At 50.1% G+C, this 13,791-nt stretch overlaps 5 protein-coding genes across 5 annotated transcripts; 2 read left to right on the top strand and 3 right to left on the bottom strand.

Annotated features, from left to right (window-relative positions):
- Positions 1-568: 568 nt before the first annotated feature.
- Tango10 (transport and golgi organization 10) lies at positions 569-4,537 on the bottom strand. The gene is made up of 4 exons (XM_017173629.3): positions 4,029-4,537; positions 2,859-3,855; positions 2,636-2,793; positions 569-2,072 (listed from the first exon to the last, which is right to left on the bottom strand). Exons 1-4 carry the CDS (start codon positions 4,356-4,358, stop codon positions 1,818-1,820), a joined length of 1,740 nt encoding a protein of 579 aa, XP_017029118.1. The 5' UTR covers positions 4,359-4,537; the 3' UTR covers positions 569-1,817.
- A 103-nt stretch (positions 4,538-4,640) lies between these two features.
- Positions 4,641-6,776, top strand: mldr (mitochondrial ribonuclease P catalytic subunit). Its single transcript, XM_017173631.3, has 2 exons — positions 4,641-5,966; positions 6,026-6,776. The coding sequence occupies exons 1-2, from the start codon at positions 4,699-4,701 to the stop codon at positions 6,357-6,359; spliced, it is 1,602 nt and encodes a 533-aa protein (XP_017029120.1). The 5' UTR covers positions 4,641-4,698; the 3' UTR covers positions 6,360-6,776.
- Positions 6,383-7,559, bottom strand: LOC108079333 (uncharacterized). Its single transcript, XM_041774725.2, has one exon. The coding sequence runs from the start codon at positions 7,348-7,350 to the stop codon at positions 6,454-6,456; it is 897 nt and encodes a 298-aa protein (XP_041630659.1). The 5' UTR covers positions 7,351-7,559; the 3' UTR covers positions 6,383-6,453.
- Positions 7,560-8,060: 501 nt separating this feature from the next.
- On the bottom strand, positions 8,061-8,762 carry LOC108079339 (uncharacterized). The gene has a single exon (XM_017173645.3). The coding sequence runs from the start codon at positions 8,567-8,569 to the stop codon at positions 8,132-8,134; it is 438 nt and encodes a 145-aa protein (XP_017029134.1). The 5' UTR covers positions 8,570-8,762; the 3' UTR covers positions 8,061-8,131.
- A 107-nt stretch (positions 8,763-8,869) lies between these two features.
- Positions 8,870-12,363, top strand: LOC108079324 (PHD finger protein 12). The gene is made up of 5 exons (XM_017173621.3): positions 8,870-9,140; positions 9,350-9,540; positions 9,603-10,290; positions 10,354-11,837; positions 11,910-12,363. Exons 1-5 carry the CDS (start codon positions 9,093-9,095, stop codon positions 12,100-12,102), a joined length of 2,604 nt encoding a protein of 867 aa, XP_017029110.1. The 5' UTR covers positions 8,870-9,092; the 3' UTR covers positions 12,103-12,363.
- Positions 12,364-13,791: the final 1,428 nt, after the last annotated feature.

The raw sequence follows: 13,791 nt of genomic DNA on the forward strand, positions 1-13,791 counted from the left end.
ATGTTGTGGCTATAATAGTACGTCCGGATATCTGGCTGCGCGGCACATAGGCGGTACGTGCTTCAAAGTCCGATCCCAATTACGTTCTGTAAGAGAGACACACACACACAGCGGCCGAGGAGATATCCGCGCCAAATAAAACAAGCAAAACGAAAGCTGTAAATCTTAAATAACCGCACAGCACCATCTTCATTTTCCGCAATCTGCAAGTCAGTAACGTGGTGTAAAGATTCTTTCCCCGGCGGAGAGGATGCAGGCTCTGCGGCGATAAGCAGGTAGATAGATGGCCGTGCCCACCTGTGACCTTGACGATCGTTAATAGAACCCGAAATGCCCCTACCATGGGGGTCTGAGAGTAGTGTCCAAAGCCAAAACAAAGCTTTCTCGGTGCCCCGGCAACACCGCCGCACGTTTTGTGGGATTGGTAAGCAAGAAAGGCCAGGAAAAGCCTTTAAGATCCACGCATAAGTACTAAACGCTTTATGGTTATTTATTGCAGCAGCTACAGTCCGTCCCGAAACTGTCAGGCGGAGAAGGAAAAACAAACAAACAAACAAACACACATTGCTTCGTTTCAGACACCTTTATTAGAGGCTTCCAGTTCAGAGAGATGTTATTTTACAAAATGACTGATCCAAGTTCAGGACGTAATTATGCGTTAAGTTAAAACTCAAGTCAGTAAACAATTATAATAATAATAATAATAATAGATAATAGATAATAATGTTGCTTTGTTTTTATTCCCCCAGTAATTCTACTCTTAGTTCAGTCTAATGAAAACGCAAACCTCTCCACTGCACTCCTTCATCAATAATAGACCGTAAATAGCATTCATTGTTGAAGGGACATTTAGTTAGTTAACGACTACACATATACATATTAACGTCAAGAATAGGTCCTGGACCAACTCTACGCCTTAGTGCTTGGTGAAGCACTGTTCCCAATTATGGCCAAGTCACTCCCACCAGCCGAGAAGCCCCCATAAAGATAGGCCCCGAGACGGTTTCATCCCGGGCCCTAAACGCACTCGTAAACGGATCAACATCCAACCATTATTCCAGCGGAGCATACATATCTACACATATATATATAAATATTCTGTATCTGTATCTGTATCTGTATCGACTGTAAAACATTAAAACTGATACGAGAGCTGCTCGCGCATCCCAACAGACAAGAACTTTGTTTATGATATTCAAATTCGCGATTCTCGTCCGCTTTTCGTCCGTTTGCGCGTCCGTTTTTGAACATTTAGAGAAACTAATGCGGAAAGTCCGATTATTTTGTCCGTATTTACTATTTTTCTTTGTCTGCTGGGATCGCTTCTCGCTCTAAGCCAAGTTAAGAAGAGGAGCGGAAGGGGGCAAGGGGCTTCCTGTTTTTGTTTTTTTTTTCTTACTTTTTTTGTACACTTAATATATTCAACATTTATTAGAAAATCACCTTTCCATAGGTTTTCCATGTGTGTATTTGGCGGCGTCCCTTTCGCGGGAAAAGTGATTATATATGGTTTCGGGACCATACGCTATGGCCTAAGAACTCAATCGGAGATCTTTTAAAGCGCTTACTTAGCGAAAACAAAATTATAAAATTAAAAAATAAAAAAAAAATTAAAGAAAATATTTACTAAAAAAAAAAACAAAAACTTTTAAAGTTTATGTAGGATCTGATAATGACTCGGGACAGTCGTGGATCGCAGTCGTAGATACAAAGTTAAAGTTACAATGGCTGCCGAGTGTGTGTGGTGTGGTGTGCTGCCGGAATGTGTACGGAGGTGTACGGCTAGTGTCAAGGATGTGCTCTTCCCAGGTTGTCACCTAAAACTGAAACGGCGGCGTGTCCCGGCAGGTGTGGGCATCCATCGGTGTGATGATCACATGCAGGGTGAGTGTATTCCGTTTACTGCCCGTTAGGTGAGGGCTCAGGGACGTCGATGATTGCTCCAGCTCCTTGTACGGCAGCAGGTTGTCCAGGTTAATCACACGCGAGGCATCCGAGAAGTATTCGGTGCGCTCCACCACCGTGCGGATGTGCGTGATCTCGTTTTGCACGCCCACAATCAGGACGGCGATCTAATAGAGAGTGAGAGACAGCGGGGGATGTACATATATCGAGCGTAAGGGTTCGATATGAATTATAAGACAGAGTTATCGTCTCGTAAATATATCAAACTTTAATGTGAAATGTATATCGAAAGGATATTTACTATGGATATTTATGGAAATCAAAAATAAACAAACTGCAAAGGGTATAACAACTATGCCCTCCCGAAGTTAGCTGCCTTTAATGTTTCATTTATTTCTCCAGATTGCTAAAAACTCAGCCTAAATACAAATGTTTACCTTTTGTCAATGAAAATAACTTCTGATTTTGGATAACTGAAGGATTAGCTTACTGCAAGCTTAAGAAATAAACAAACCCGAAGCTGAAATCTGCTGATAAACCAAAAGCGGAGTCTCCTAATTGTCACCACAATTGTTTAGTCTATAAATTGGTATAAACATGAAACAAGTCTCTGGTTTCGCTAGAAGAAAAAGCCAAATTTTCAGCAATTCAAAGCCAGAGAGACTTGGACTTTGGCATTTTGACTACCCAAATAAATAGAGCTGATGGAATTCCAGATGAAATCACTCACCTTAAACCGCTCCTCGCCAATATTCTGATGCTTACAGGTAACCCGTAGACGCACAGTGTCCAAGGAGCAGCCGGGCACATAGCCACCGCATACCATTTTGGCCTTGTTATACTCGACGCCGCGCGGAAAAAACTCAATGTCCCAGGTCATGGAGGGGTCTAAAAGAGTTAAGAACAAGTTAAAGCTCAATTATATGAATGGAGAATCTGGTCTTGCTACTCACCATCCTCGGTTTCGGCGATATGGCGCTGCGAAAAGAAGCAGGTCACGTAGTTCTTGTAGTTATCAATCTTGTCAAAGTCATGCACATCGATGTCCACGCTCCAGGTGTCGTTCCAGTAGAGCCGCGGCGTAAACTGCAGCTCCCCAGACTCGGTGGCCCGCACCTCGCGCACCCTGTCCTCTTGCCCAGACTGATAGCTCATACCAATGGCAATGCGCTCGACGAGGAACTCCTTGTGGTATTCGATAAGCGGGCCCTTCATCAGGTACGACAGCTGCTTCGTCGTCATCATGCCGAAGCGAATGTGGCTAACCGTCTGCTCGATCAGTTCCATGAAACTGGAGGCGCCGCCGCTGCCCGCTGTGTTGGCCTCCATCTGCTCGCGACGATGCAGCAGCCAGGTCTGCAGGACCACAAACAGTTTGTACTCGCTCTTAACCACAATGTCGTTCTGCTGCAGCAGCAGCTGCAATATGGCCGGGTCCATGTCCACAAAGTCCCTCGACTCGGCCACCATCTCGAGATTCCATTTGAGGAATCGCTTTAGCGTCTCGGTGAGATCGTTGTGGGTGGGCGTAAAGGAGAGCGTGTACTGCAGCCAGGAGACCAAGTAGCCACTGGTGGCCGCCTTGGCCACATGCTTGTTCATATAATCCACACAGAGATCGATCAGGTCGCGGACATTGTACTTGTCGCTCAGCGCCAGCATCGGCATCACCGTCTGCAAAGTGGCCTCGATCTGGCCCACATACAGGTACTTGATGAACTGCGGAAAGACCGCCGAACAGCAGGGCTCCTCGTGCAGCTCGATCACATGTTTGCTGCACTCGTTCCACTCGGGGTTCATCAGCATCACCTGGAAGACATCGCTGCTGGCGCAGAGGATGACCCGGTGGGCGGGATACTCCTTTCCATCCACCAGTAGGACAATGTCCGACATTAGCTGCTCGGCGTACAGGTTGGCTATCTTATTGCGGACGCTGTTTTCGTCAATCATCTGGAAAATGAAAGGTGATTAGAAGTGAGGATGAAGGGTCTCCCTCTGGTTGGGGTTTTTAAGATCAATTTTGAACATTTTTAAAAAAAATTTTAAGAAACGGGTTCCGATTTTTAAAAACATCCTAGGATGGCCTAAGCATATCCTGGAGGAGATTCTCCAAATTTACCCACCGTGCTGGCTCCTTCGTCCGACTCCAGACACTTGCGGCGTTTGGCGTCCTGATCCTCGTTGAGGCTGGTGGTGCCATTTACCGTGTTTTTCGAGCCATTTGGATTGGTGGGCGAAGGTGGAGCAGCAGCGGGAGCAGCACCTCCTCCTCCTCCTCCTCCTCCTCCAGGCACACCGCTCACAGCTCCGCCGGCTGCCTCGCCCGGTGGCTCTGCCGCACCAGCTGCTGCGCCTGCTGCTGCACCCGCACCAGCACCAGCACCTGCACCTGCACCACCAGCTAATCCGCCACAGACGGGCGCGCCTCCGTTACCGTTCGCGTTTGCATTCATCGGAAAAACGAGAATCCGGATGCTTGGGATTCGAGACCGGTTCGAGAGATGTGATTTTCTGGCAATGTGCTACTACTTGTCAGCTTGGTTGGCACTGTCAAGGAACATGGTCAACTGTGAGCCCAATTTGAAGATTTGGTTTATTTTCATTTATTCTCGAGCTAAGACAGTGTGACCAGACGTGTCAGAGCGGAAAATACCCCAAAAAGAGCCACTATCGATGCAGCACTATCGATGCAGCACTATCGATGCAGCACTATCGATATATCGATTTGACATAAACAAACGGTCACGCTGAGGAGCCACAACGCCGGGTGGCGGCCCAAGAATTCCTGTGATTATGAACAACCTGCGCCTGCTGCGACACCTGCAACATGTGCGATATAGCAAGTGCCTGCGCTGGATGGCCAGCCAGCACAAGAGACGACCCCAGCTGGGCCAGCTGCCGCCCGATCGGCTGGAGCAGTTGCGCAGCGATCTCTTCGAGCGGCGCCAGGAGCTCGCCGGCGATGAGTGGCTAGAGGTGCGCCGGTCCCTTGTGGATGGCCACAAGCACATCAACACGCACAACGTGGACGCCGTGATCCTTGGCGTGTGCAACAAACCAAGTCAACTGGCGCTGGCCAAGAACTATGTGGAGTTTCTGCGCAGCCAGGGCTCGGAGCCCAATGCGGCTACCCTGGGCCGCCTGCTGCGGGTCTACAATGCCGCCTACCACGAACGGCCACTCAGTGCAACGGAGCAGGCGGAGATTCTGCAAATTTGCGATACACTGCAGGCGGATCACGAGACTCTGGACGCCAGCAGCTGTGAGCATCTGATCCACGGCCTGGTGGCCACCAACAATGACTGGCAGCGTGCCCTGCCGCTGCTGCAGATGGTGAAGATAACCAGCACGCCCAGCGTGGCTGCCTACAGTGCCCTGGCCGGAAAGGCCTTCAGTGCGGAGGAGCAGCCGGAGAACCTGGATTTGGCCTGGCGTCTGCTCGAAGAGATGGCCTCTGCCCGCAAGCTGCCCAGGTGCGAGGTCTATCTGACGCTACTCGATCGCCTAGCCAAGCAACCCAGCCAAGTTCCTGCCCAGCTGCGGCAATTGCTACAGTTCCTCGAGCGCCACGAGATTCTAGTCAGCCAGCGAGTTGCAGAGCGACTAAGTAAGCTGGCCCAGCAGCTGCCAGCGCATGTCCTACAAGCCAAAGTCACCCAACTGGGGGCCCTGGGCAAGTGTCAGGCCTGCCAGCAGCACCTCCAGCCGGTGGCCATCAGCGACGAGCAATTCCGGCAGCTTAGCGAGTGCTTCTTGGAGCGAGTGCTCATACGAAGCGACGTCTTTCAGCGCTCTTCGCCCAAGGAGGTCACCCGTTTCAAGAAATATGTGGAACGGACGGCACCCTACGACTGTGTGATCGATGGCTTAAATGTGGCCTACTCCACGGGCACCAAGAAGTCACCCCAGCAGCTGGCCAAGCTGGTGGCCACCGTGGTGCGTCACTTTCGGGAGCAGGACAAGCGTGTCCTGGTACTAGGACGCGAGCACATGCGCAACTGGTCCAAGCAGGCGATGCACTACGTCCAGAACAATGCCAGCCTCTTCCTCACCAGCAATCTGTAAGGAACGCCGCCAAAAAGAGCAAGATGGCTATATTTTTAATGTACTTTCTTTGCAGATCTCAAGACGATCCCTTCCTGCTGTATGCCACGCTGCGCAGTGGCCAGGATACGGACTTCTTCTCCCGCGACCTAATGCGCAGCCATGCGTTTCACCTGGGACCCGAACTAAAGCCCATTTTCCGGCGCTGGCAGCAGGAGCACCAGTTCTCGTTGATTACCCAAACCCAGACAGGTCAGATTATAGTCAAGGAGCCCATACGTCACAGGCTGTGCGCCCATGAAGCCGCTGACGGCACCTGGCATGTGCCCTACTGCGAGGCGTACACCCTGAATCCTACGGAAAGCTTTGAGGTGCCCGCCAAGTGGCTGTGCCTCAAGCTGAGACCGTGAAGCCCAAGGAAAGTGGAAGAAAACTTGGAGAGGAGCGTGTATTGTGATAATTTGCTCGTGAAGAAGTCTCCTAATAAACTGGAGGACCCATCTCCTAGTCGCAGTCGTTCCTGGCGCACTTCTCAAACGCTCCCGGACTCTTTGCCTGCTGCTGCTTCTTGCGCCGCCGCTCGTACATCAGCTTCTTCTCGGCGGCGCACATAAGGCGATGCCTTATGTGATTGTCCATCTCAAAGTCCATGTCCGCCGCCTTGGCCATTTCATTGGGATCACGGGTGGCGGCAGAATCGAGGGCCTTGATAATCAAACTGAGCAGGGCATGGGCCAGGCGATGGCACACATCGTATTCGATGGCATCCTGGCTGGTGTAGTAAATGGCCGACTGGGAGGTGGGCTGGACGCCGATGGCCAGCAAAATGTTGCAAAAGATGCCGCGCTGCATGCGGGCATAGGGATCGACCAGCTGCGGCGGTATACGCATCGTGGTGGCCAAGTGGGAGATGAACTTGGCAAACTTCTTGATGAGCACATTCAGATACTGGGTGCGGCACTGGCGCTCTAGCTTGGTCAGCATGTTGTAGTACAGCTCCTGCTTGCGCTTCAGGAAGTCCTCCTTGCGCCGCTCCTTCGACTTGTTGCCCTTGAGTACCTCCTCCAGCTGCTCGGTAGTGATGGCATTGTACTTGCCCAGCATTCTCTTCATCCGCTTGGCCCGCATCTTGGGATCGTACACGTCCTTGAACTGCTCGTAGTTGTCGATGAGCGTGTGCAGCTTGGGCTTGGACAGGGACACGTCGTAGGCCTTGGCCTTGGGCGGCATGGCCGGGCGGTAGGCCATGCGTCGGACATACGACTGCAGCTTGGACAGGGTCTCCTCCTGGCGCTTCTTGACATTCTCCTCGGCGCACACATCCGGGTCCTCTTCCTCGGGCAGCGAGCTGGTCGACGTGGGCAGCGGCTCGTCCCAGTCGGAGACATTTGAGCTGGCCATTATGGTGGCTAGGATGGATTAATGGAAGTTCGGCCCTATAAATATCGAATAGCGAATTTAGCAAGGACTCTGGTTCCAGATTCTGACTAACAAATGACCGGAAAAAGGATTCACTTGTGTATTTGTTTGATTTACCCGAAAAAAGCGAGAGAACTGATAATTTTACGTAGCTTTGGGTTCGATCGACGGGGAGCAACTGTGGCAATCCAGGTTTCCAGCTGAGAAGTGTGTGTCAAGGCAAGGGCCAAGGACTACTAGATGGTCGAAGATTCGGGTAACTGTTCCAAAAGGGTAACTGTTAAGATTCAAAAGATTGTCTACTTAACTTTTCCTTTCTTCTTCTTTTCCAACTTCTTGTTAAACGCGTTTATTATAAAAATAATTTATTCTTATGCTGGCAACATTAACAAATTATATGTATTTATATTTTAAAATTAAAAATATAATTTTTTCTGGAACTTTTCTTTTATTGTTCCGACAAAAAGTTGTTTAATAATTGTAGTTTGTTTTTAAAAAATAAAAAAATGTAAAAGAATGTCTAAGAAATTATTGTTTTTAAGAATAGCAAAGATGTCTTATAAATATATGCCTTTAATATTATTCAAAGTCGCGGGTATTCCCCTTTATAAAGAAGGGTTAAAAGTACTAGACGTATGATTCATCCTCCTCTCGACATGGAAACCAACGCAACGGATAACGCCTCGCGATCATTTACAATTAAATAATCAACTTTTATTGATTTACGTTAATAATAACCATAATAACAAGCGGATTTCGGCGCCTAGTAGCACTCGCTCTGCACGGACCGCTCCAGGACGAAGGTATACTCCTCGGCCAGCTCGTCCACCGACATCTGGCGCGTGAGCAGCGCCAGGATGCTGTCTACCTGCATCTGAGTGTTGGTGTAGCTGTCCTTAGCCAATCCGGGCGCCAGCTCGAAGGGAATGTCCTGCAGATAGTTGACGGGTCCGGATTGGCGACCCGCACCCGGTGCCTGTCCTGGTGCTCTGGGTCCCGGCATGGGCGGATAGGGCAGATAGCCCGAAGGCGGCATGGGCGGATACATTGAGCCACCACCAGCTGCAGGCGGGTCCGCCGGTCCAGGCTTGCGCTCGATGAAGACGAAATCGTCGCCAGGCCGAGGGGCATCCGCCGGACCCTGAATGGGCTCCTCCGTGGGCGTTTCCGCTGGCTTGCGTTTCCCGAAAATTGAGAACATGGCACGGCTAGGGTCCTTGATTGTTTTTAATTTAGTTTTTTAGTCCTTTTTTTTGTGTAAAAACAAATATATTGCGTCTTTTGTCAGCTGGAGATGGGCGATAGGCGATAACCAGCCAATGATGCCGCTGCCCTGTTTGGCGACTTTCTAGCTAGTTCAGAATATTTAGCTTTATATATTTCATAATTTTGCATTTGTTTTCATATAATGAGACATTTAAAACCTATGATTGAATATTTTAAAATTTAAATGAAAAGCAAGCAAAGAAACTATATAAAATAAATGAAGCTTGGCCGTTTGTTAGCACATCGATAGGCGTTAACCGATAGCCGATAGGTAGGTGCTAGGCCGGGCGGCGGATGCGCAGGGCTGCTGCAGGCCTAATACCTTTGAAATCCGCCAGATCTAGCCGAAAAATCGCTAAACTGACAACGCTGTGTCCGATTCGACTCTCGAGCAATCACTTTTTTTCCCAGCGAAGACAACAAATTGTGTACACCGTCTAACTGGAGGAGCGAAAAATATGTCGAAGGTGGACCAGGAACCCAACGCCTCGCTGAGCATCATGGAGGTCAGTGTGCCCGCTGGGACGCCATCCCGTGGGAAAGGCGCCGTTCCGTCAGCCCTTTTCCAATTGGCGCTTCGCTCGCCAAGAAAAGATGCCACATTAAAGCACGCTTAGATGCTGTTTGTGCACTGTCTGCTTCCTGCCTCCTGCTCCTTGCTGCGTGCTCCCTGCTCCTTGCTCCTTTTTAAGTGTTTTCTTTAAATGGTCCACAGCAAATTAAGCAGCTCATACGGCCGCCGCCCAACGAGGACGAGAAGCTGGTGCAGCGGACGACAAACACGAAGCATCCGTACTACAGGCGCCCGGGCAGGGGCCACAACCACGACTACTGCGACTCCTGCGAGGAGGGCGGCAATCTTTTGTGCTGCGACCGATGCCCCTCCAGCTTCCATCTGCAGTGCCAGTAAGTAGTACAGCCTCGCTCTCTCTCTCTCTCTCTCCCCCTCCTAATCCCTTTGCTTGCAGTGATCCGCCGCTTAGCGAGGAGGACATACCCAGCGGCCAATGGCTATGCCACAGCTGTCTCATGGCCAAGGTATCGCAACCGCCGGCCTCCTCCTCCTCAAAGGCCAGCTCCATGGAGCGTGTGCCCTCGGCGAGCAGCAATTCTAGGGCCAATACGCCATCGTCTGGGGATCTGGAGTCCATACCGCTGAAGATACGCAATTTGCGCAAGCGCAGCAGCAGCGAGCGTAACAGCACCGAGAAGCTGCTGGCCAAGATGCCGCTGGCCATACAGCGGGCCCTAGATCCCAACAAGAAGCCGACACCGCTGGACGACGTTATACGGGCGGCCAGCATGCTCAATCCGCAGCAATTCTCGCTGCCGCCGGAACTGGAGCTGCACACTCAGTTTCCGGGCAACGGCAAGGTGCAGCCTGTCCAGCAGCCGGTTCCATCGACGGGCAATGGCGGGCACCGCAAATGTGCGGGTAATCAGCGCCGGAACTCAAAGCCATTCGAACTGGACGCCCAGGGACTGGTGCCGCTGCCCGCCAAGACCTGCTTCTATTGCTCGCGATCGTGCAAGCGGGCGCCGCTCATCTCCTGCGACTACTGTCCGCTGTACTATCACCAGGACTGTTTGGATCCGCCGCTCACGGCCCTGCCGGCGGGCCTGTGGATGTGCCCCAATCATGCCGAGAACTTTATCGTAAGTGCGTGAGCAGGAGGAAGGTCTGTATTCTGTCATCTGACTCGTGATTCTCGTTTGCAGGACTCCAACATGACCAACAGCATTTCGGCGACGGAACGTGTGCGCCTGTGGAATCGCTTTCACCAACCGCTCGACCATGAGAACGTCAAGCTGGAGTTCTTCCGGCGCGTCAACACTCGCCATCCGCCCTTCCGCACCAAGACCAGCTTGCGGGCCCGGGCCCACATCGAGGTGCCGGCCATTGTCCGTTACCACTACGAGCATCCGCCGGCCCTGCTGCCCTCGATGCGGCAGACACTGCGCTACGATCGGGTCAAGCGGCGAAAGAACCTGCCCACGGCCGTTGAGGAGATATCCCGGGAGACGGTCACCGAATCGCTGCTGAAGGATCTCGAAGCGTTGCGCTCGGCGCGGGCCAAGTTCCGTGAGATTCAGCGGGAGTATGGCACCGTGGAGACGGCCGTGGAGGGGGACAGTGACAGCGAAGACACCAGCCCAGAGGAGGGTGGTGGCGAGGGCGCTGAGCCCAACAATATGAATGGTGGAGGACCTGGACTGGAAACGGAGCCGGAGGTCGGGGATCTGCCCTCGGCCATCAAGATGGAGTCGAAGGCCAGTCTGGAGCTGGACATTACCTTTGAGGATGAGGAGGAGGACAGCAAGGTGGGCATCATTGATGCGGACCTGTGTCACCTGGACGTGGATATTATCAAGAAGCTGGCCCATCAGCGGCTGCAGCAGCTGGTCCAAGAGCACCCAGAGATTGTGACGCAGTACAAGAATCGCACGGCCGCCCGCCGTCTGCGTCAACTGGCGGGAGGCTCATCGGATGCCCTGCAGAGCCAGTTGGCGCCGGAGGATATGAACCGTTTCTCGCTGCTCTTCACCAGCGAAACGTCCTCGATTTTGGCCCAGAAAAATGGCAATGCCGCCGACGAGGATCCAGCCATGGCTCTGCATCCGGCGCTGGCCACAGCGGCCGCCATAGCCGCAGCAGATGCGGCTGCCGAGAGTTATGTGCCGCGGATACGAAGCGATACGGACAAGGCCTATGAGCTGGCCTCCCGGCTCGAGCTAAAGCTGCTGCAGTGCAAGGTCCAGGCACGGGCAGTGATCACACCGCTGGGCGACATGCTCGAGGATAGCCGCTGGTTCAGTTCTCTGGGCTTGGAGCAGTCGATTTTCATGCGCTACCGCAGCCTGTACATTGGCTACGGGGGCCACTACTCGCCCTCGACGACTTTGGGCCAGACGGAGACGGTGGATCTATCGGCCATTGGCTACTGCTGCCGCATCTCGCCCCAGCATGCCATCATCTTCTACGACGAGTTCTCCAAGTCGTACGAGCTGATTAACTACTCGGAGTTCGGAACGGAGGTCAATGGTCAGGTGTATGCCTGCGATCTTACCGATCGCACGCCCACCCATGCCGGTAAGCGGATGCGTCCCGATGATGCCGAGCTGAAGCGACGAGTGGACGATCTGCTGGACAAGCGGCGTCACATCCACCGCCAGTTTGAGCCCAAGCGGAGCGGCCACAACAAGTGAGAGACAGATATGCCTCCTCTATATAACTTCCACTTGAAATTCCATTTGTTTTCTCTGTCCCATTTCAGACTCGCTCCCATTGTAAAGCCCGCCTGCCGCTGCACGAACGCTGGACCCGTGCCCATGGTGGCCGGCGCCTGGGAGGGCTCAGCGGTGCTGGCCCACGGCAGCCTCCTGCGCTTTGGCTGCCTGTCGTTTGTGTTTTCGGTGCCGTCAGTGGATCTGTTGCATGCGCAGGCGCGCAGTAAGCGGCTAGCGTAGGATCACCAGCATCACCTTCACCAGTTAGACCACCCAGTGGGGCAGCTAATAGCCAGTAGGAGCCACACTCATTTTATTGCCACGCAAATTATGTTCACATTTTATGGATCACACACATCCCAGCCCATCCTAGCGTTAAGGCCAACTTCGAGGGGTCGGCGCCAGCAGATATCAAGACCCGCAAGCCCTCCCTCCTTTCACATTAAGTGTATCATTGTAGTTTTAAGGTCAAAACTTGAAATAAAAATGTAAAAAAATATATTCAGTTTGATTTAACTTTTTAATAAAATATCTGCTGGGAAAATGAACAAAATGTAATTTATGATTTTTCTTATAGTTTTTTTTTATACTAAATTTAGAAGAAAAAAAGCTACAGAGCCTTATAATTTAAAAAATTAATAATATATATAATGGCTTTAATTAAAAAAAAAAAAAGAGTTTTTATTATTTATTTGCACAGCTACAAAAAAAAAAGGGAAAAATTAAGTACGAAAACTTCCCATCTTAAGAAGTTTAGTCACGCTTAATTGCTAACCAAATCCTAAGGTTTATTTATTTATTAATTTTGTTGATTAATTTTTAAACTTTATTAAGCAATCTCTAATAATAACAAAAAAAATCTAAGAAATGTAAGTGAAAGTTTTCTTTTTTTTTGTTGAATTTTAATGTTGTTTTTAATAACAAGACAGAATAAATGCTTGAAAGCATTTGATTTTCAGAAAGTAATAACATTTCTTAAAGTTTGACTTATTTTATCAAAGAAAAAATAAATTACCCTGTGAAATTATTAGTTTTATTTATTTCTTAATATTTTTTCCATTTAATGTAATTAATTTAAGCTTTTAAATATAATTATTAATAAATCAAAATTAATAATAATTTAATTTTGAGGACAGCTCGAAGGGAAATAACAGCTAGTATTTTTCAGGCTTTTTTATAGCTATAAAACTGCACTTTGACATCTGTTAAAAGCAGTTAACAGCATTTGGTGACAACTCTGACGACAGTGCGCGCGCACTGTTACCGATTTTAAAATGTAAATATTGCGAAGCCAAGATATTTCATTGAGCGACTTGGCATGCAGTCGAACATTAATTTGCGGCGCATAATTAACTCCGCTTAAGATTGCTCGCCGCCAAGGAGCCGTGAAGAGCGGAGACGGAGATGGAGAGTCGGCAACATTTCAGTGATTAACAACTGTAAAATCCAAAATCTGTATAAATATTCATGTGCTGTGTGTGTTGATTTAAAGGATTTTGGTGAAATCCACTATCTCGGCACCCACTGCACACCGAAGACCGACCGTCGAGCAGCAGAGGTCCGAAACTAACGTGCAACATCCAATAAAGATGCAAGTGCATTTAAAGTGCATCCCAAGTTATTAGAGCGTGCGGCACAGTCTCAATCTGAATCCGAATCTCGGCAAGCCAAGCAAAACGGCTGGGATGCGTCGTTTGGGTGGCCAGCAGCTTCTGCTGCTTCGCTTGCAGCTGCAATTAAGTATGCAATGCACTTAAGTTATGCACATTTCCTTTGCCCAAACACCGTTACGTTACGATTTTAATTTTAAGCCGCGCGCGAAAGTTAACAGTCAGAGCAGCTGCTACAGCTGTTAGCTAACATGGGCCCGATGCTGTCATCTAGCAGATAAAGCCAGATCAAAAAAAAAAAAAAAAAGCTAAAAGAGCC

Source organism: Drosophila kikkawai, chromosome X (genome assembly GCF_030179895.1).
Source record: "Drosophila kikkawai strain 14028-0561.14 chromosome X, DkikHiC1v2, whole genome shotgun sequence".
NCBI lineage: Eukaryota > Metazoa > Arthropoda > Insecta > Diptera > Drosophilidae > Drosophila > Drosophila kikkawai.

Excerpts from the sequence above, each read along its gene's own strand:
- LOC108079333 (XM_041774725.2), bottom strand. The coding sequence starts at position 7,350 with ATGGCCAGCTCAAATGTCTCCGACTGGGACGAGCCGCTGCCCACGTCG.
- Tango10 (XM_017173629.3), bottom strand. The coding sequence starts at position 4,358 with ATGAATGCAAACGCGAACGGTAACGGAGGCGCGCCCGTCTGTGGCGGA. Across the intron at positions 3,856-4,028 it reads CGGACGAAGGAGCCAGCACG|ATGATTGACGAAAACAGCGT; the intron begins GTGGGTAAATTT and ends TTCATTTTCCAG. Across the intron at positions 2,794-2,858 it reads TATCGCCGAAACCGAGGATG|ACCCCTCCATGACCTGGGAC; the intron begins GTGAGTAGCAAG and ends TAACTCTTTTAG.
- mldr (XM_017173631.3), top strand. The coding sequence starts at position 4,699 with ATGAACAACCTGCGCCTGCTGCGACACCTGCAACATGTGCGATATAGC. Across the intron at positions 5,967-6,025 it reads CTCTTCCTCACCAGCAATCT|ATCTCAAGACGATCCCTTCC; the intron begins GTAAGGAACGCC and ends CTTTCTTTGCAG.
- LOC108079324 (XM_017173621.3), top strand. The coding sequence starts at position 9,093 with ATGTCGAAGGTGGACCAGGAACCCAACGCCTCGCTGAGCATCATGGAG. Across the intron at positions 9,141-9,349 it reads CCTCGCTGAGCATCATGGAG|CAAATTAAGCAGCTCATACG; the intron begins GTCAGTGTGCCC and ends AATGGTCCACAG. Across the intron at positions 9,541-9,602 it reads AGCTTCCATCTGCAGTGCCA|TGATCCGCCGCTTAGCGAGG; the intron begins GTAAGTAGTACA and ends CTTTGCTTGCAG.
- LOC108079339 (XM_017173645.3), bottom strand. The coding sequence starts at position 8,569 with ATGTTCTCAATTTTCGGGAAACGCAAGCCAGCGGAAACGCCCACGGAG.